The 20,616-nt window shown below is 39.2% G+C and overlaps 1 protein-coding gene across 2 annotated transcripts in view; it reads left to right on the top strand.

Moving 5' to 3' along the window:
* ECPAS (Ecm29 proteasome adaptor and scaffold) overlaps positions 1-20,616 on the top strand; it is a 60,400-nt gene that overhangs the window by 2,302 nt on the left and 37,482 nt on the right. For both annotated transcript variants that reach the window (XM_032676621.1, XM_032676620.1), the window contains exons 2-14: positions 6,292-6,422; positions 9,820-9,936; positions 11,520-11,638; positions 12,760-12,912; positions 15,038-15,206; positions 15,688-15,827; positions 16,852-16,933; positions 17,189-17,308; positions 17,485-17,570; positions 17,834-17,912; positions 19,000-19,049; positions 19,608-19,674; positions 19,781-19,903. In XM_032676621.1, coding sequence (XP_032532512.1) covers positions 6,292-6,422; positions 9,820-9,936; positions 11,520-11,638; positions 12,760-12,912; positions 15,038-15,206; positions 15,688-15,827; positions 16,852-16,933; positions 17,189-17,308; positions 17,485-17,570; positions 17,834-17,912; positions 19,000-19,049; positions 19,608-19,674; positions 19,781-19,903 — 1,436 coding nt within the window. The remainder of the gene's footprint in view (positions 1-6,291; positions 6,423-9,819; positions 9,937-11,519; positions 11,639-12,759; positions 12,913-15,037; positions 15,207-15,687; positions 15,828-16,851; positions 16,934-17,188; positions 17,309-17,484; positions 17,571-17,833; positions 17,913-18,999; positions 19,050-19,607; positions 19,675-19,780; positions 19,904-20,616) is intronic.

Here is a 20,616-nt window from a genome sequence, read left to right on the forward strand (position 1 = left end):
AAATTATTTGAATGCAGAATAGGATATGGCAGTTTAAAAAGTAATGCAAAATCAGTACGTTTGCCCTGAAGCCATAAGAGTTCAGATGCCAGAGACACAAGTTAATCTTGAGTGACAACAGTCAGCCACTCGAATGGAGAACCTATGCCTGGCATATTGCACATATTGGGATTGTAGTGTGCTATTCAAGCTTTTCCATAAGCTTTCCTATAAAATGGAAGAACGGGATGGAAAAAAAGATAATATATTCCTCCCTGCAACAGGCCTTCCCAGCCTTTTCTGGTCAGATCTTGTAAAACAACCTGGTGAGTGGCCTACTTGTCTAAGTGCTCCTGTATATTTTTTGGCAGTAGGCACAGAATGGGTTACTGGTAGTGCCAGGAATAGCACTAGCAACTCCTGACTCACTGTTTGCTGCTGTAATCATACTAAATGTAGTTTCTCCCAGAGTCTAATACCATTTGAACAAGAATTTGACTCCTATTTTAGTAGTTGCACGGCAGACGAGAGCTTTATTCTTTCTTCTGCATGTGGAATAGTGCCTGAGACAATTGCCTGGCTCTGGAGAGATCAAAGGGTGTGTTTGAGCTTTTGCTTTAGCAGGGCCCTGCCCCTAAATCTACCCCTGCCATTCAGGAGGTGAAGTTGAAATGCTTTTGTGCCCAGGAGTCTATTTGATGTAGGGCCTTCTGGAAAAGTGTGGGGGAATGCTAGTGAGATGTAATGGTTCTGCAGAGTTCAAGTAATAGAGGAGGGTTTCAGGTTTTTTTGTTTGATTTACTGAAACAATTCTATAAATTACTTATTTTGTAGCAGTCACACCAATCTGTCAAAAAGATGCTTTTCAGGAAAGCAAAGACAAATTCTGACAGCATACACAGTTTTTTGCTATCCCGGTCTCTGCTCTGTTTGGCAGAGGACTTGGACTCTCTTTTTAGTTCCTCGAATGCTTTAGTGGTTAACGGTCAAATTATGAAGTACAGTTAGTTTGACATGTCCTAGCTCTAGCAGTTCCTGGAGTCAGTTTTCATAAAGGAAGGGTGTCTTTTATTTGATACCCAGCTACACAAATACACATTGCCAAGGGGTCTGTGTGGAACACCTGATGCGCTGTGCATAATATCTGTAAGTGCCAGAGGAAGCTAATTTGACATGGAGCTGTGCTTAGCTGAACTGAGAGAAGATTTATGCCATAAAATTGTGGATAAACAGTGGCATAGCTATCTCAATAAAGCCGTTGTTAATGGCGTCTTCCTTCCTTTTTTTTTTTTTTTAATTAACATAATGAAAGTAAACTCTTTGAATTCTTGGCTTTATAGAGGTAGCTATTTTACTGTTTATCCATATTTTTATCCTTTCTGTGTCTTTCTCTCTCTTGTTGTTGCCTTTGGCAAGCTCTGGTATTTATATTTACCAAATGGAAGGAAAGGGCATGTTGTTTCTGTGAGCAGGCTGTGGGGTTTTGCTGTTGCCTTGGGAGACTACAAGATCAGTTCTGAAGTAACAAAACTTAAAATAACTCTGATCCTTTTATGGGCAGTGTTGCAGGATTTGGAAGTTCATAAGGCACCAGTTGTCACAACAAGGCACAAGTCTGGTTGTCAGTATGGCTTTCTTGTGGAACTTGTATACATTACCTATGTTTTGAAAGCTATTCATTTCCTTTTTGCATTTGCAAGGTGATTAAGTACTGAAACCTGTGTTCCTCCGTGTAGTCTTAAATGGAGATTGGAAAAAAACAGAAGTGCATTTTCTCAGAGATAGGTAGCTGCATTGCCATGGTAACTTGGGGATTTCAAATTCTAAATACACTATGTCTGTTCACAAAAATTGGACACTGCTCTTGGAAACAGGGATACAAAGATACATCTTGTTTTCCTGGCCCTTTGTTTCTGTTACATACAGTGAAAGGAAATGTCTTCTTCATATGCAAGGCCTGTTGTTAAGTTCTCCATATGTGTTTGTCCTCTTGTAAATACCTTTTTTTTCTTCAAGAAAATGCCACAAAAAATTTTAATGTTGTGTAAAAGTACTGCATAGCACCATGGAAAGAAGATACATGAGTAACTGTTACAAATTCTACATGGACTTAATTGTATGTATTTTAAAAGTATAACTACTTAGTTTTTCTACTCATGCACTTAATTCTTGTTTTTGTTGTTTGGGTTTGGTGGGGTTTTTTTCAGTCCATAGTAAAATGGTAACTGTCTTAACTGTGGCACACGTATGATGTTTCTAAGACTAATTATTAAAATAGACATCATTTCTCAGGTGCTTTGTAATGGAGTGAGTAAGTCTGGCTGGGACTATGGTTGGCACATAACTTGTAGGCAGATTCTGGGTGCCATAGCAATCATCTTTCTTCTCAAGAAATTATGTCCCGCTTTCATGTTATTAAAGGGAAACTTGCAAGAGTATACTGAAACTTATGAATTCTGTGATGTGCTGATTTAATCTTATTTGTGTTATTTTTTTCCAACAGTCCTTGCCAGGGCAAGGGGTTCTTAACATGAAATGAATCTAGGATGCTCACAGTGATCTCGGTGATGCCTACACCTTTATGTTTCTTCTGATCTGCAGTTTCTTATTGGAGAGGTTTTTGTAGAGCCCTGCAGGACTGGGCACAGGGATTTCCAGTTGTGTTTCCAGTGAGGTCTCCTACCCTTTCCCCTTTTCTCCCTTTCACTTTTGACTTTCTCACTGTAGAAATGAAATAATGGCGATCTTTGGGGTTTTTTGTAGTGTAGTTTGTTTGTTTTTTTTTCAGTTCTCTGGACTGCATTAAAAGTTGGTCCTTTGCCTCTGATAGCTTGTTCTTCCCCCAGCCCCACGTTCCTCAAAGTTGAACTGCAGTAGATTGAGTAGAAGTAATTTTATAAACCTGTATAACTGGCTAATACAGAGGGTGCTGTAGGTGAGAACCAATACCAAGGAAATAGTACGTTCAACCCTCATCTGAAATTTAGGGCTGTGAGATTGAAGAAGGAGAAGCCTTTGTAAAATCTCAGATCTCTAAAGTATTGGCATTTTAGATGGAGATAAAGATATCCTTGCCAAGTGTCATCCCTCCATTACTTTTCTTCCGCTTCTTCCAGAAAATTTAAAAATTTTCTTTAACTGTATTAACCAACTTTCAAAAGGAAAAACTGTAGGAAATGTGTCACTGCAGGGACTGCATTTTAAGTTCAGTGATGATTGGCAAAGGTAAAGACTGATATGCATAAAGCCTCCTAGTTAAATTTTAGTGCTCTTACTGTCAAGTTGTAGTAAGATTGTGTAGTAGTTAATTTCAGTTTCTAAGGCTTTTTTCAAACAGTTTTTGTCCTTCCACCGCCTTCCTTCCCCCAGAGTATGTAGTAAAGCAAGTTAGATCTCTTGCTTTACTTATTTTTATTATCATATAACCTGGTGGTTCTCTCCTAACATTACAATTGTGTAGTTTCACATTCGGCAGGAGGGGCTGTAAAACCAGGTGGAGAAGGCTTTAGCTTTATACTTAAATACTTGTGAAGTGCATGTTGTGGGGGAATGAGATGGGTTGTGAGCAAACCCTTTGTCTTGTTTGATGTCTGGTGCATAGTGGTGTGCTCGCTGGCATAGGCTGGGAGGAGGCTGTGAGGAGACAGAAGAGGGAAAGACGCTTGCCCCATGCCAGCCATCAGGTCTACAACACACATGGAAGTAGGACACAGCTTCTGAGACCAAGATACTTTATCTCCAGTGACTTTCCTGGACCATTGTGTGTGGTGCTTTAAATCTCCAGGGTTTATGCTTTCCTGTAATGAATGCTGTCAGCTTGAAAGATGGTCTTAATTGTTAGAATAAAAACTGTGGAGAAAATGGTTGATGTGCAGTACTTGGGAGGGTTTATAGCTCTTTGTTTTCCTGTCCCACTGCTATGGATACAGGCTGCATCAGCAACATGGGAGGGTGCTCTGACAAACTCCTGACCAGTTTCCTAACTACAGCCAGGTGGCCAGTGTCCTTGAATTTTTTGAAGAGTCCAGTTGTCTTTATGGTTAAGGGAAGGATACCTAATGACAGGATAAGGGCTTAACTGACTATGCAGCAGAGATTTGAGAAAAGTAATAATCATATCTCACAGGCAGCATAAACAAGGGGGTAGCTTTTTGTCCTCCTGGTCTCTATTATTAGTAGTAGTGTTAGTATTACGGTTGCTGCTGCTTTTAACAGCAGAATAATGGAGGAAGCTGGAAATGGGGTAGATGCTTGCAATTCAGTGCATTGCTGCATTTCCTGAGGGTGCTTGCAGAGTGGTTTCTGTGCCTTCAGAAGGGGTGTGTGTGTAGTCCAGTGACTACCACAAATGGCTTTTTCTTAACACTTGTGTCTGGTCTGTTGCTATGTGAAGGAACATGTTGGGTAGGTTCGTTCCTCAGTTGACTTACTTGAGGATGGTGGATCTGGAGTGTTATTCTGGAGTTCTAGGTCCAAGGGGAAAGATTTCATAATTTTATTCATTGTTTGCTATTTCAGCTGCTTGGTGTGACTTCAGTAGTCCCCTAGTGCTGATGGGATTGGGAGACACCAAGGATGTCCTGGAATGGGGGAATCATTGGCAGAGGAGGGAGGGTGGAGAAGTATGACATGAAAAGGAAGGTGAAGAGAGAAGTAAATTGTTAGGATTGAAAAAAAAATTAGAATATGATATAAATGTCCTGAAGCTGTTGACTGTCTGACATCCTGACTGTTCCATGAAATTTGTCTGAAGCAAAAGATTGAGTTGCAACTCAGTTTACATTATAGCTGCTGCAAAGTTTTGACTTGTAGTTTTGTTGACAGTAAAATTTCATAGTCCTCTGTCTTTTCAGCTCTCTGTCATATTTGCTCAGCAGAAAATGAAATCTTGGAAGTGGTATGTTCGTTTAATTTACGTCTGGCAGAGGAGGAATGATGCTGTGACAACTCTTAGTGCCAAGATAGCACAGGTTTTAAAAATAGGATAGTGAAGGCTTCTGAAGTTACATCATCATAGGTTTGCTGGCTAGAGCTGTATTTGCATTTTAGCATCCCTTTTGTTCACTTTGGTTCCAGCCAAGTATCCATTCACCTCAGTCTTTACCTCTGCCCTGTACCAGTGCTTTTTTTTCTCTCTCTTTTTTTTTTTCCTACTGTAGTCCTTTATAGCCAGGTCAGTGATCCTCCTCTGCTGAGGGAGGCTTCTCCTTGGTCTCCATCTAATCTCAGTTTGCAACAGGTCACTATAGATTAGTCTTTGGGGGAATGATTTTCGCCTTGTAGGATGTCTTAAGACCTTTATTCCATCAAAAGCCCTGAGTTTCCTTGCTGCCTGTGGGTTTGGTCTGTGTTGCTGCAGGATGAAAAACAGATGCTCCCGATCCTGTACACAAAGACTCTTCTCAGTCCAGGTGTTGGGAATGCAGCTGTTGCTGGATAGGCTTTGCTTTGCTTCACTTCTGGTGTAGCTGTTTGGGCAGCTGCATGTTGGCACTTAAAATAAGGACTTTTCCCTTGTTTTTGTAAAGACAGATGGTCCTCAGCCCTTGTGCTTGAGCTGTTCAGGGAAGATTTTGGTCTTATCTGTTTCCTTGAAATGTGTTTGTTTGTTTGTTCCTTCCTGGGTTTGGGGAGTAGAGCTGCTGGCTAGAGGAAGGTGAATTTGTTACAACGCTAGAGCAACTTTTTAGAGTGATAATAGGGTCTTCGTGTTTTAAGGTACAGCAACATGTCCTACATTTCACACTTATGAACTTACTCCTGTGGATGTTAGTGCTATCTCTTGGAAAAGAAATCAATTGTAACAAAGCAGTAACTGGTTCAGCGGACACTTTTATAACTTTGTACAGATTTTCTGGGAGACCCGAGTGCCCCAATGGAAAGTTGTGTGCTGGACAGGTTAGCCTCTGTCAAGATGACCCATGAATACTCCCATGAATATCAAACTTACCCTGGAACAGCGGTCTTGAGCTTCACTCTTGCTTGTTGATTGTGCTTTCAGGTGTACAGCCTGTTCCTGCAAAAGAAGCCTTATTTGCTTCTCTCTCTGTTAGAAGTGGTCTCCATATAATTGTGGAGGCTAGTAGTGGAAGCCATCAGGCTTGTTTCTGCCATCAGTAATTTTCTTAGCGTTAAAAATACAAGATGCATCTGTGCTGAGTGCTGTTGAGATATAAGTACTCTAATAACATTGTGTAGCATTTCTTAAAAGCCCATTAGGAGATGTTCAGAAAAAGTTGTTTTCTTGCTACAGCGATTTCGAGTTTCAACCAGTTTCTCTCTTTTTTTTTTTTTTTTTTTAATTAACTGCAGATCAGCTGGAACGTGTGTTCTTGCGTCTTGGCCATGCAGAAACAGATGAGCAGTTACAGAACATCATTTCCAAATTCTTACCCCCTGTTCTCCTTAAGCTGTCCAGCACACAGGAGGGAGTTCGCAAAAAGGTAAGGGTTCATTTTACCATAAAGATATGTTGTCCTGATCAGGAAGAAGGAAATGCCCTTGATGTATCATGATTTGCTGTGCTTGGATGTTCTCCATGGAGAAAATTACTCCTTGAGAAAAAATTGTTGTGACCCTAATATATATTACGTTTATATTATACGTTTATTATACTTGTTAGAACTTTACAAAACAGTCATTGCTTGTAGCAGCAAGGCTTTTGCAGATGTGTGGAGGCTGCATTTGTTTCCACTTGAGGCCAGTTAGCTCTGAGTTAGCTGAAGACTGAGTCTTACTGCCATAGGGACAGTTGCCTTGGCTTCCAGATTAGGTCTGTTGTCCTTCCAGGCTGACTTAGGGCACATGGGACACAAGCTTGCTTCTGTGCATGGTATGCCATGAAGACCTACCCACTGATGTCCTTCATTTGGCTGATAACTGGAATAAGAGCAATGACCAAACAATTTTGAAGATGGAATTTGATACCTACCGGAAGGAATTCAGTTCCCTGCTACAGAAGGCAGCTTTATCACAGAATTCATTCAGGTACATTAATATGTACTTGAATGACCAAAACTGTTTGGTCTTTGCCTCTAACCGGGCACAGGAACAAGGACCAAGCAGTTTCAGAGGTGGAATTTAAGATGTACCTGGGGAATTCAGTTACCAGCATTAGGTTTTAGGTCTGGTGATAGAAGTGGACCAGAACCTTTTGAAGCAGTGTGCAGATGAAGTGTTGGGGGTTAGAGATGGAAAAGAAGCTTTTCATAATCCCGTCTTTGTCTTGTGGAAATAGGGAAATGGTCACAGGATTTTAGTAGATTTCAGAAGCTACAAGTAACTGTAACACAGATTTTTCTCGAAGTTCTGCACAAAACATGGTCCTAACAATGGTTACATGAAAGTGTATCCGTAGATGTCAAGGCATTCCGCTATGCCAAAATATGGATACTCCAACTGAGATGGAGTGTTCTTCTGCATACCTGTTTACCATGTGCACTTAAAGCTCTGAAGAAAAGCATTTCACCAGCTGGTGAAATTTCTTGGGGTATTTTTGTATGACATTTTTTCCATAATCTGGAATGTGTTGTCATTTATTTTGGACTGTTGTGAGATTCAGGAAAGAGGGAGGACTACTCTTTGGAAAATTAAATTTTAAGAAGCTTCTCAAAATCTCACAGCATACTTATGGTATATTGTAGTAGTAGTACTGTTAGTAGTTTTTTTGTGTTAGAGTGAATGATAAAATAAAATTCATTTCTTCTTCCTTTTATGTGGTTAAACTATAGATTTTTATCTACATCAGATGATGATAGTATTATAAGCAATTATAGCACTTCCATGTACTTCTTAGTATTTGTCAAATTCATTGCAGCCATGGAAATTATCCTGAGTTCTGCTCTTGCCATATCAGTGAAGGCATTTGACTTTTTCAGGCCATGGTTTGACAAATGAGTTAAATTCTACTCTAGGATGTCTTCTACAAAATCATTTACCCTACCAGTGTCACACAAAGAACTAATCCAGAGTAAATTCACTCTGCTGGTTCAGATGTACTCCAAGAATTATTTTTGGACTGGCAACATTTGTGCCAGACTGAACACCCTGTCTCTTTAAATGCAACCCAGGTGATGCCAGCAAAAACATAAGAAGTCATACTTGAAAGTGCTGACATTCACTTGGTTCAGGTCTGAAGACTACTGCTGGATGAGATCGTTAGTGCACTGGTTTGATATTAATGACTAGAGAAGCAGGGCATGAGCTAAACCCTCACACATATCCAAATCCAACCATGTCTTTTCTTACCAGCCACCATTGGTAATTTGAACATGTTTGTCAGGGTCAGTACTAGTTGTATTTTCTGCTCTTTCTCAAAGAAAGATCTGTGCAGACAAGTTTTTTCCTTTTTAAAATAGTATGAATTTTTGACTGTTATAATAAATTGAGAGCAGCAAAATTTGATAGCTGTCAGCATTACTTAGTTTGTCAGCTTATCTCTGGTCTCAATCACATGCTTGTGGTCAGCTCTGCAGTTTTGCTGGATTACAGCTGGACATTATTTTGTTTGACACTTAGTCATGCAGTGGATGCAAAGATGGTGACTTAGCTCAGTGAAGTTCAGCACATGTATGTTTCTATTACAGACTTCAGTGACAGCAGTTTAGCTGTTTTTTCAGCATACTATGACCAAGGCAATGATCCCTCAAAAGCACAGGACATCCTGGCTTTTTGATTTTAATTGCTTGAATTCAACATGAATCTAGGACTGACTCTGTCTGGTTTTACTGGAACTGAGCTGATTTCATCTAGTCTCACTTATATTTTGCACCACCTTGCATGAGAATCTGATAGGGTTTGCAAATGAGATGTAGATGTTCAGTGTGATTTCTCAGAATGGATATTTGTTCCAGAGTAGAGTTTTGTAGTTTTTCAAGTTACTCCATTCAGTTATGTTATCTCATTGAGTGGGTTTACAAATGAAACTTTGCTGATGCTATGCTAAGAATAACTTAATGGGATTGTAGAATCATGGGATAATTCAACTTGGAGTGGACCTTAGAAGGTCTCCAGACTAATCTCCTATTTAAAACAGTCCATTACAAGTTCAGTTCAGGATGCTGAAGGTTTTACCTCTGAGGATAGAGACTGTACAAACTTTCTGGGCCCCGACTTCACGGCTTGAGAGTCCTCATCATGAGAAAGTATCACTTTGCACCCCTCTGGTTTCAACACGCTATGACCCCGGCTTAGCTCACTGTTCACCAGAGCCTGGGACCATCCCCCTACCACAGCAGTTGCCTGTTCTCATTGGCATTGCTGCTGGGGCTCTGCCTGCCCAGGGCATGGCTGCACATTGCTCCTGCCTGACAATCACAGTGTTCCCGTTGGCTTCCCCTCTTGGTTGAAGCATCTAAGTTCTGTAATGTTCCACTCCAAACGCAGTTCTCATACTTGATAACTTTATTATGGGTGGGTGTTTTTTCATAATATTTTTTTATTTGTATCATGAATATGACTTATTCTGCAGCCCAGTATAGAGCAGCAATGCAGATTTCCAAACCAGGCTCAGTTTTGAGGGATAGTAACCAACTGTAGAAAGAACTGGTCATCTTCACTAATCCTTTCTGATATTTCTCCTGATGGAAGTTATTGGTTGTATTATGGTTTGGGACTTACATGTTTGTCTTAACAGTGACTTGAGACATGTCAAAGTGGTTTCAAGGTAATCCACTAAATGATGGCTGCTGTTTTCTTAGAGATTAAATAATCCGTAAGCTCAGGCCTGATTTGTGTATAATAGGCCTGCCTGGTGGACTGAGGGTGATGCATGGAGTCCAAAGCAGTAAAATTAACAGTGCTTCTTTCAACATTTTTGGTTTTTTTTTTCCTTTCTGTCAGGTCATGGAGTTGCTGGTTCATCTGAATAAGCGCATCAAAAGTCGTCCAAAAATTCAGCTTCCAGTAGAGACATTGCTAGTTCAATATCAAGATCCCTCTGCAGTGTCTTTTGTCACTGTAAGTGTCTGTTCTTCCAAGAATGTTTGCTGCTTTGCTTGTAACAAGCAGAATATTCTTTAAAGCTCTTGTATCTAGCTCTGTCAGTTTTCCTAGTAAGTATGTTGTTGTTACAAGGTTGAAGTTTTAAGAGCTTTTTTTAAACTGAAGTTATAGTCTGGTATGGGTGAAACTTAGTTTCATAAAGCATTTTTCAGTTTAAATTAGTGATAATTACTCTTGATATCTCGTGAATGCATGAATTGTCATTGTGTTTATTGTAGAGGGTCTATTCATTGGTAGGAGATGTATCTTGCAAGCAGCCACCAATCCTTATCCTAATATGTGCAGAATCAGAGTGTTACTTAAAACCACCTGTATCTCTGAACACATGAGGACCTGTATTTTTATGTGGTTTTAGGATCAGGACCTTAGCTGAGCAGGAAAAGATGAAAAAAAAGTTATTTTATAGATGGCAAAACTTTACTAGATTATTTCATTCAGTCTGGTTTAAAAAGTGAAAATGGTTTAAAAATGTTTTTGTGAAACCATGAGACAATTTGCATTTCAGTTTTGGTAGATCTATTGCAAACCACCACCATGAAACAAAAGCGATAAAATCATAGGGAAACTTTGTATTTTTCATTATACTATTCAGTCATGAGTAGTATAAATTAAAAACAACATCTTGGGAATTCATGGAGAAATATTTAAACAGCAGTAACACAGAAGTAATCTTAGATTGTCTTTATGCAAGTGGCATTACTGGCATTCACCTTTTAGAAATGGCTAAGGGCATCTAGGGTGGATGTGTGTTGTAGAGCAAAAAGAACTGTCTTGTTTAAAGACATACTTGACATAAACTGTGCTTTTGGCTGGACATATCAAAAACCTCTTTTCATTCATGTGTCTCAGTGATGCATCTTGTTTTGCGTCATAAGGCTTCATAATACTTTAACTTAAATGCCATCCACAAAGTAGCGTAGCGCTTCCCTCTTCAGCACTTCTTTCAGCCAGGTCATTGAACACAACTGTTACCTCTGCAGTTCTTGGCTGACTTTAGAGCAGCAGGACAGCAGTTAGATAGTCCAGTGTTCAGTACTGCTCTGCTCTGCTGTCCTGTCACTGGATTCTTAATGGCATTTGCAGCTTTTAATTATGATTTAGAAACATGTTTTGAAGAGAAACCTTGCCTATGCTGCTGACTTTGTATTTATGCAATACTACTCTCTATTTTATTTCAGAAATAGGTGAGAGAGAACATTACATTTCCTTTCCTTGAAGCTGTTGCTCAGATATGACTGCTTTTAGTGAAATTGGCAGTGAATAAGACAAGCCAGAGAGGGGTTTTTTGCATTGTTCATTTCTGTATTATTTTTTTCCACCTTTTGAAGTGGACGCCCAGCAAGACCTACTCTGAGTAGTTATTACTGAGCCTACCTTTCAGTAGCTATCAGTCCTACGAGTCTTAGACTTAAGAAATTGGTCTTCCAACACATATGTTGTTCCCAACACCCAGTTACATAACACAACATACAAGAGTTTAAAGAACACATACTTGTTTTGCACTCTTGCAATGCTATGTGCTTTTTCTACTCCTTTAGAATTTTACCATAATTTATGTTAAGATGGGATACCCCCGTCTGCCTGTGGAAAAACAATGTGAATTGGCTCCAACCCTTCTCACTGCTATGGAAGGGAAACCTCAGCCACAACAAGACAGGTATAACTACTTATTTTTGTAGTGAATTCTATTGGTATTGTTTTAGTAAAATAATTTGCATCAGTTTGTTAAAATATTTCTTTCCCTGGGTACTGTCTTCATTGTTTGGAATGTTCTTGGCTTGTACAGTTTGGATCAACAATCCAGTAGTTTGGATGGTATGAAGAATTCATATAGTCTACTGTTGTAATAGTACAGGACCTGCATCAGCAGACTTCTTGTATGATAAGAGGCCTGTGTTATGACAGAAATTAAATGCCTGTCCATATCCCCCATACATCTTCATCAAATTCTGGTTTCCTGCTTAAGGTCAGACCTTCAGTAAATATCCTCTGTCTAGCAGCAGGAACAGCACTAGATGTTTTGTATTGGCCACTCTAAATTGAGAGAGAACCAAAATTCTTACTTACTTGGTACACAAAGTTGTAATAAATAAAAAAAGCCTGAAGTTGGGGACTGCTGTATATTAACCTCTAGAAAACTGTTAATAGTGGACCTGATTCTTATTTACATTGAGATGAGTTTCCACCGTGTTGGCATTGGAAAAATGGCATTAAAATAATATCTTCATTCACTCTACATTACTGTGATGGTGTAGAAGTATTTTAAAAGTGACCTTATTGAAAAGTCTTGCAATAAAATCTTGTTTCTGTTCATGAGATCGGTATGAAAATCCAGGAGCATGGTTCTGCTCTGTCCAAAAAGTGAGTGCGTGAGTGAAGAGAAAGTACATGAGTTTGGAAAATCTGGCTGCTGTATAGTCAATGTATTTGTCTATGTTTCTTGAGGATGAGAAAGTCATAGATTGTATTTTTTGGCATAATTATGGAGCTATCAAAAGTCTGGACAAAGGCAGTGAATGTATCTCTCCAGATGTGTGTCTGTGCTTGCATGCAGACATATATGTTCTATTTTAAGGGCAAATCCTAGCTCATCTTCTGCCTTCCATTTTTAAATACATCAGGTGGCAGATAGAGGCCACTGAATATGTTTAACTTTTGTTAACATTTTCTTCTTTGCTATTAAGGACCAGATGTGTTGTAAAAGGTTTCTCTCTTGAATGTTGTGAATAAACAGGTGTGGTTTTTTTAATGGTTGCAGTAAATATAATTGTTTTTCAGCCTAATGCATCTTCTAATACCAACCCTTTTTCACATGAAATACCCTGCTGAACCACTGAAAGCAGCAGCTTCTCCCTTTAATCTTGCTGAAAAACCAAAGACTGTACAGCTGCTTTTGGACTTTATGTTGGATGTTCTTCTTATGCCTTATGGGTGAGTTGATACCATTCTTCTCTAGTATCAATGCGTTCTTTAGATGTGAAACATTACAAACTACACCCTTGGAAACTCATTTAAAATATGCTGTTATTTCCTATCTCAGATGAAGCCAATTACATGTTTCAGTAAGGTAGAAAGCAGGGTGCTAATTTTAAGAATGGGATCACCATTTTCCTTTTTTTACAAAATGTCTCTTTTCCACTTAATTAGGTATTCTGCACTAAACCTTTCATGGAGAACTCCTACCAAAATGTGTGCTCATCTTCCTGTAGTTGAATTTTAAGGCTTATACTACTCTGGGGTCATAAGCAAACATAATCTCTGAAAACTTGTGCTTTCCAGAGGGGAATCTTTAATAACAAGACTTATCTTTCATCTGTCTTGTGGTGAAAAATTTTTAGACTGTGATGGTGTTGTCTTAGTGTGATTGCTGTTTCTGAAAGCAAGAAGAATGTACAGAGCAACTTAAATTTATTGATCACTGCTTTGTTAGGAACCTTCTAGTGTCTAAAATCAGTTCTTTCTCAAAATCTTTCCCTTAATTTTCCACTGATTTTTTTTGCTGTCTTTGTATTGCTGGGGAAGCTTTTGCTTTGAAAGAAAATAGAAATAATTTTAACAATAGAACATATTTCTTTTTTTTTTCTGACACAAAACCATTTCCCATAGGGTTGGTTCCAATAGAATTTTTCTGGGCATCTAACTCTTACTCACTTGAGTGGATTAACCTAAGCGAATTAGTTTAAAATAGTGAGCATGTGATCTTTCTCCAGGTAGCTTTGCTGGAGCCCATGCACCTATCAGATGTTTCAGGGGCCACTTCCTTTCTGTTTGAGTATGTAGAATCTTGCAGCTTGTAATTTAAAATGCTTAGGCTGCTCTTCTGTCCACAGCCCAAACTCTTCAGTTGGCCTAGGTTTGTGCTCTTAGCTTCATCCCCACACAGTTGGGGCTGTAGCTTCTGCAGATGAAGTCCTTGCGCTTTGCAAGGGAGACTTCACTCCCTTCCACACTTTTGTACTCTGGCCAGGCAGGAGTTTTTAAATCATAGAATCATATAGATTGAAAGATACCTCTGAGAAAATACTCAGATGTCAAAAGTAGGGGGTGAAGGTTTTAATTTTCTTTCCTGAAGGTGCTTATAGAGTGTCTTCAGCTAGCCTGTGGCACTGGATATCTGTCTTGAAGTCTTGCTCCTGATGTGAGACTGTAGCAGTTTACAACTAATTTGTGCTTGTTAGAACTTGCTCTGTCACTGCCCAGTTGTGAATTAGCCTTGCCATGTAGTAAACCAACGAGAAAGCTTAACTGTAGGGCTTAAAGCTAACAATCAAGTGTTTAAAACTTTGACTAATGAGACTTGGAATGAATGTTTATCCTTATTGTTGAGACTGTTTATCTCTTTTTGTTGCCTGTGTGCTGAATGCAGAACAGTGAATGTCTGGCTGGGGTCAAGTAATTCTTGTTGGTCTCTGCACTACAATTTTGGTGCTTCCAAGAATAGGTGGAGAGGTGGAGTGGCTTTTGTGAAAGGTTGGAGATGTGCACAGGGCAGCTAGACTAACCAATCTTCCAAAAGACCAAGACTTGTAAACTTAATCTTTTTATTTTTGCTTTCCTTACATGTCCAGCACTAAAACTGCCATTTTCCAAGACAATATCTCATTTATTTATTTTTTTTATGAGGGTTTGTTTCCTGCCACTTTTGTTGCATATGCTTCTTTATTTCCCTTGGTAGGTTTGTGTTTTTCACATACAAATGTCATTGAAGCTTTTAGCACAAGTTTCTCGAATGTAGTACTGTATATGTATTTACTTCTAAGACAAGAGAGAGAATTCTTTCTGGTTTGTAACCTGCGAACCTCTTCAGGAAATGCCAGTGAACCCTTTCCTAACTGAGGTTTGTTTTCAGTTACAGTGAAATCGTTTATGGCTTTTGCAGAATATGTTGGGATAACTGGTAGCAGAGTCTCAAATTCTGTTGTATATTAGAGTCATGGGATTAAAGAAAAATATATGAAGTTGGACAGGTTATGTGTATTCCTTCATTCCAGTGTCTAATTCAGCTGATAATGTGCATTGTAAAGCCTCTAATGAAAGTCTTTTCCCACCTGCTTAGGTTCGTATTGAATGAATCTCAAAGTCGACAAAATGTGCCCTCCACCCAGGGCTCTTCACTGAGTAGTGCAGGAGGTTCTGGAATCCCTCAGCCGCCTCCAGGGATGAGCTTTTATGCAGCCAAAAGGGTAATTGGAGATAGCCCATGGACACCAGAGCTGCTAGAACAGGTACTCAGAAGTGTGCAACTGGTCCTTGAGGAACTAGGGGTGGGCACAGATAGAGGAATGGAGGGCCAGAGGGAAATATGTAACTAAATTGGTCAGATCTTTAGTTGCCCTGAGGGAATTTATTGAGGGACTTTGCATGATGCCTTAAGGAATTTTGGAGTGGTGAGATAGGAGGAAGGTGACAGCAGTTCTCAGAGCTGATTAAGAAGAAACCATGGCTACAGCCTACTCTTGTGTTTTCCTCCTAAAGGTTGCAGCAGTGTCTTCTGTTTATGAGGCCTTTTGGTCATGCTGATACTTTGCTGCAGGTGACTGCTTTGACAGGAGGCGAGAGGATTGCTCACCTGAAAGGATGGAGAACATGTGAACTTATTTTTAACAAGCAGAAGCCACGATTTCAGACATCTGAACTGCTACAGTTACCGTAACATCCAATTTTTTTGTCAGTAATACTGTCTTTACCTTCCCTGGTGTTGAACAGTGTAAGCTTGGGATAGTGAAGTTCATTGAAGCTGAGCAAGTGCCCGAACTTGAAGCTGTTATACACCTGGTAGTAGCCTCCAGTGATACAAGACACAGTGTTGCCACTGCAGCAGACCTTGAACTAAAGAGCAAACAAAGGTATGGTCTGGGTGTTTGGAAAAGACAGTATGTTAGTGTCTTAAGCTAGCTGCAGTGAATGTAATACTCCAGAGAGGCTGTGCTCTGAAAGGAGGAAGGCTGCAGTCCCCTGTGTACCTGTGAAGCTGCCATGTATTCACACCAGTCTGGGAATGGTGTGGCTCACCACATGGGAATATCACTTCGCTTTGGAACTGACAGCTTTGATTGTGTAGTTTTGATCTTTTTTTATATTGCTTTTGAGCCATTTTCTTACCAAATGATAGAGAATATCATTAGTTTTCACTTTATCCTCTGTGAATTATCAATGGTCAATAAGGCCCTAGTAAATGGTCCCCAGAAAGGTATGTTTTCATTTAATTTATTAAGAGAATAAAGAGAATAATTGTGAAATGAATCATAGTCTAGGAAGTTTGGCAGCTACTGTTCTCTGCATTATTAAAACTTTGGCTTGGCTGCAGTTCACCTTTCATCATCTAAAGACAATACTTCTGTCTTTAACTCATCATGAGACCAGAGTAATGGCTATTGGTACTATTGGCTGAGACATTGATTGTGGGAGGTTTGCTGGCTCATGCTAGGAGATGGGAGCAAGACAGGCCTGTCTTTGAAATGTGTAGGTGGCTTCTGTAGGACTGTTGAAGTGAGACAAGTGTGGACGAAATGCATGTTAATATGTGATGTTAAGTTTGTTTTATAAGAAATATATGCTAGTTCATGGATTAGCATTCTATATTCAGTTGGTATATTCCTGTGGTCTGTATATCTTATTTCAGTGGGAGAGAAGGGAATACATAGGTTTCTCACAAATTATTTGATAATATGTTGTCAGAAATTGTAAGTGTAATCACTTCACGTTCTTTATATATGTGTGGGAAGAGTGGTTACAAGTCAAACTAGTTCTGTTTAAACTTCGGGAGGAATGTGAATATGATGTAAAATGCTGTAAACCACATATATTTTGAGAAGCAATCAGAGGTCAGAATCATAACGTGTTGCTGTTCAATGTGGTTTTTTCCTTCAGTTTAATTGACTGGAACAATCCTGCTATCATCAACAAAATGTATAAAGTGTATCTTGGGGATATACCACTGAAAACCAAGGAGGTAAGATTTGCCTTCAGAGTTGCATATCTTCTTAATTTCTGAAGAAGTAATTTTAGTTGCTTATTTTATTTTAAGAAGACATAAATTTATTTCTTAAATCTATCACTTCCTTTGATCTCTGCTTTCACTGAACATTTGTGCTATTGAATAATTTTTTTCTCTGTCCCAGTGTGTTCTGATTTGCAGTAGAAAGTAATTAAGCTAACTTAAAAGTACTGCTGTCCAAAGATGCACTATTTCATCTGTTTCTGACAGGGATCTGTTCTGAAACCAGAAATGAAACGAGAATCAGTCAGTACCCGTGTTAAATTAAAGATAGTTCCTCATCTGCTGCGATCCAGGCAAGCTGCAGAAATGTTCCCAGCTAACATTCAGGTATGCTTAAGTTCCAGATAGGGTTTTCCTTATGACCTTGATAATACAGTTCCTCCAGTATGTAGAGGAGGGAAACATTGTTACTGATGACAGTGTTTAGAGAAGAGGGGGAATTGGAAAACCTTTGAAAGTGAAGCCAGATATTTACTGATCTGCTCCTTCTCCGTTTTGGTCAGGTGGTTTATGATGGACTCTTTGGTGCAAACACAAATGCAAAACTGAGAAGTCTGTCGCTGCAGTTTGTGCATCATATTTGTATCATGTAAGTAATTCAGAGAGCGCAATGTTTTTCAGTTATTTGCTTAGAAACCACTCTGTTCAATAAATATGTAACTGAACTAAGAAGTACTAAAACTCATAGGAAGTAAGGGGTTTTTTACTTAATCCTGATATTCTGTGTCTGTCCTTGCACGCAGTAAGGTGTAATTTCTCAGCTTTTTTCAGTTGAGAAGAAGTGACACTAGAGAAGATACTTTTAAGAGATGCAAAAGATAATATTTTGTTTTTTGGTGTCTCTGATTGCAGTTGTCCAGAGAGTAAAATAAAGCCGTTAGGCCCAATGCTTTTAAATGGACTTACAAAGCTGATCAATGAATACAAAGAGGTAAGATGAAAAGTTCTTTACTATAGTTATTCAGATGAATGCAAACAGAAGACAAATACCTTTGTGATGGAAACCGATTAATCTTTTTGTGCTGGTTGCCTGAGATAGCTGTGAAAGGATATCTTTCAAAAAATTTTGTTTGAAGAGAAGCAAATATTTTAAAAGGCTATATAGGAAAATTATTTGTTCAACACCTACAGATAGGTGCTTGGGCACCATTTGCAGAGTCACAGGAAATAATAGTGTTGAGACTCTAAAGAGTGAGGCCAGAGTAGCATCTAGCTGCTGTTACTCTGGGGCATACAGGGACTTCACATCTGGGTGTTTATCCTGTTGTGATAAACAGCTGTATAGGCCTGCTTGGAATGCTTTCCATCCTACCTGTCCAGAGATGGTATTGTGATGGGAAGGGTGTTAACAAACAGAACTGCAAATGCCAGTCTGGCCTGACGAGGTGCTTCCAGTGCAATTTCAGAAGGCAAATTCCACATGATACTGTTACATGTACCTTACAAAGGGCTGATGTTGCAGATAACCCTTTCTGCAGCTTTGAACCTCTTGCTGCTTCATTTGAGCTGTTAAATGTGACTTTCTGGCCTGAGTTGGTGCTTGAATGCGTGGGCCTCCCCTGTCATTGGGAAAGGCATGAAAAGGGAGTGTTCATGGTATAGTAAGCTCATATATAAATGTGCTGCAGGATCCGTTGTGCAAACAGCTTCTTTTGTTTACAGCTGCTGTTTAGGTCTAGTGGAAAGTTTCTGTTGCTCTGCTACTGTTTCTTATACTCACTGAATCTCCTTATCTGTTGCTCTTGAAATAAAATGTGATTAGCTGAGACCAGAAGGGACATTTACATTTTGCTTCTATTTGCAATTGTTCTGTTTCTTGGAAAAAAGTGTACTCCCTCTGTTCCTATATAATGTTTTTATTCTTGGATAGGAATGTTTTATGTTTCAGGATTGTTTTTCCATGAAAGCCTGTTTAAGCACTTTGTAGACAGGCTTTAAAGTTAATGTTTAATTCTAAAAAATACACTGTCATGTATTTCTGGTTTTGCTGAATTTTATTTATTGTTTTATCATTCAAGGATTCAAAACTGCTGTCAATGGCATATTCAGCGGTTGGAAAGCTCTCCAGGTAACTGAAGCACCATTTAAGCAATGGTACCTTGAATGATTTTTCCAGAGTAATCAGTTAATTTATCAGTAGCAAGCTTTATGCCACCTGCCAATTTTGTAGCTGAGTGCATGGTGCAGAGAAAAGCATTCTTCTTGTGACATCTCTAGAGATGTAAAAAGAAATATGTTCTAGCTGATAGTTTCTCTACCAGTGATTAATGGCAGCTCATTAATTATGAACAGAATTTAAGAAATAGTTTCACTTTCAGGATTGCCAGAAACATAAATTTAAGAACTATACAGTGAAGACTAGAGGGTGTGAAGCTAGACAAGTGCCATGTTCAGTGATGTGCTGGTGATCTAAGTGATTGTCCGTAGAATGTTTCACTTTCCAAACTATGTTAAGGGAGGGAGAGTGTGCTGCTTTATGGTGGATATGGCTAAGATAAGGCAGACTTTCTGTGCTGACTCTGATTGTTTGACAATTACAATGTGGGATGAGGGGAAGACCAATGAAATGTGAAGGATTTCAATTGAAAGAACCAAAAGCTTCATGAATTAAAATCTCTTGTTTCAGCCGAATGCCTCAGCTGTTTACCAAGGATATAGCACTGGTACAACAGTTTTTTGAAGCTTTATGCAAGGTGGGTACTGGTGGGGCTTTGGGGAATCATTGGTGTTTTTTGCCAGTTTTGCTTAATTCTTGACACCACACTCTGTAAAGTGAAAACTCTTGGTTTTATACTGCAGGAAGATGCTGATACTAGGCTTGCCATTCAGGAGGCGTTGTCTATGATGGTTGGAGCATACAGTAACTTGGAAGGAGCCCAGCGTACCCTAATGGAAGCTCTTGTAGCTTCTTATTTAATAAAGGTATTTTCAGTGGAGTCAAAATTACATACCTTAAAAAAAAAAATCGCTATTAATTGTTTTCCTGTTTCCTGACATTTCTGTTAGATACTTTGGGAATGAGTGTCCCTTTTCTTACTGAGTGTATTGGCCTGTCTGGGAGAAGGGGTGAGGAAGTGTTTGCCTAAATAAAATATTTTTAATATGGCTCAGTGTCTGCAGGGAAAGTGACAGTGCAGTTCTCTGTTTGTGTTCTGTTTAGCAAACAAACAAATCCATTGCAGTTGCACTGTATGTTTCTTGTCTCCTCCTAAGGAAACTCTGAGAAGTAGATGCTTCAAGGACAGTGTCTTTTGAAATGCTTTGAGACAGCAGGAGTTTGGTAGAAGGGATCATTCACTGCTAAGTGGGGTTTCAGTGGGCTATGTGATTTCTGACACAAGGCTCCTGGGAACTTACCCAAGAATTCAGCCTTAAGACACTAGTTGAGGCTAAACCACATTTGACTGACTCTCTTACTTTACTGAGTACCTTCTTCATGTTCAGAATACGCCAGAGGTCTGAATTTTCAGAAGGAGTGCTTTTTGTATACTCCATGTTTGTATGGGTACTCAGGCTGACTGGAAGTATATGTATTTCTAGTGTAAGAAACTATTTTCTTGCTGTTGACTCTTGACTCTTTTGCTCAAAGGATCTAGGTCTCCAGGTAATACCTTTTTGAGACTCTCATGTCTTGT

Source organism: Chiroxiphia lanceolata, chromosome Z (genome assembly GCF_009829145.1).
Source record: "Chiroxiphia lanceolata isolate bChiLan1 chromosome Z, bChiLan1.pri, whole genome shotgun sequence".
NCBI lineage: Eukaryota > Metazoa > Chordata > Aves > Passeriformes > Pipridae > Chiroxiphia > Chiroxiphia lanceolata.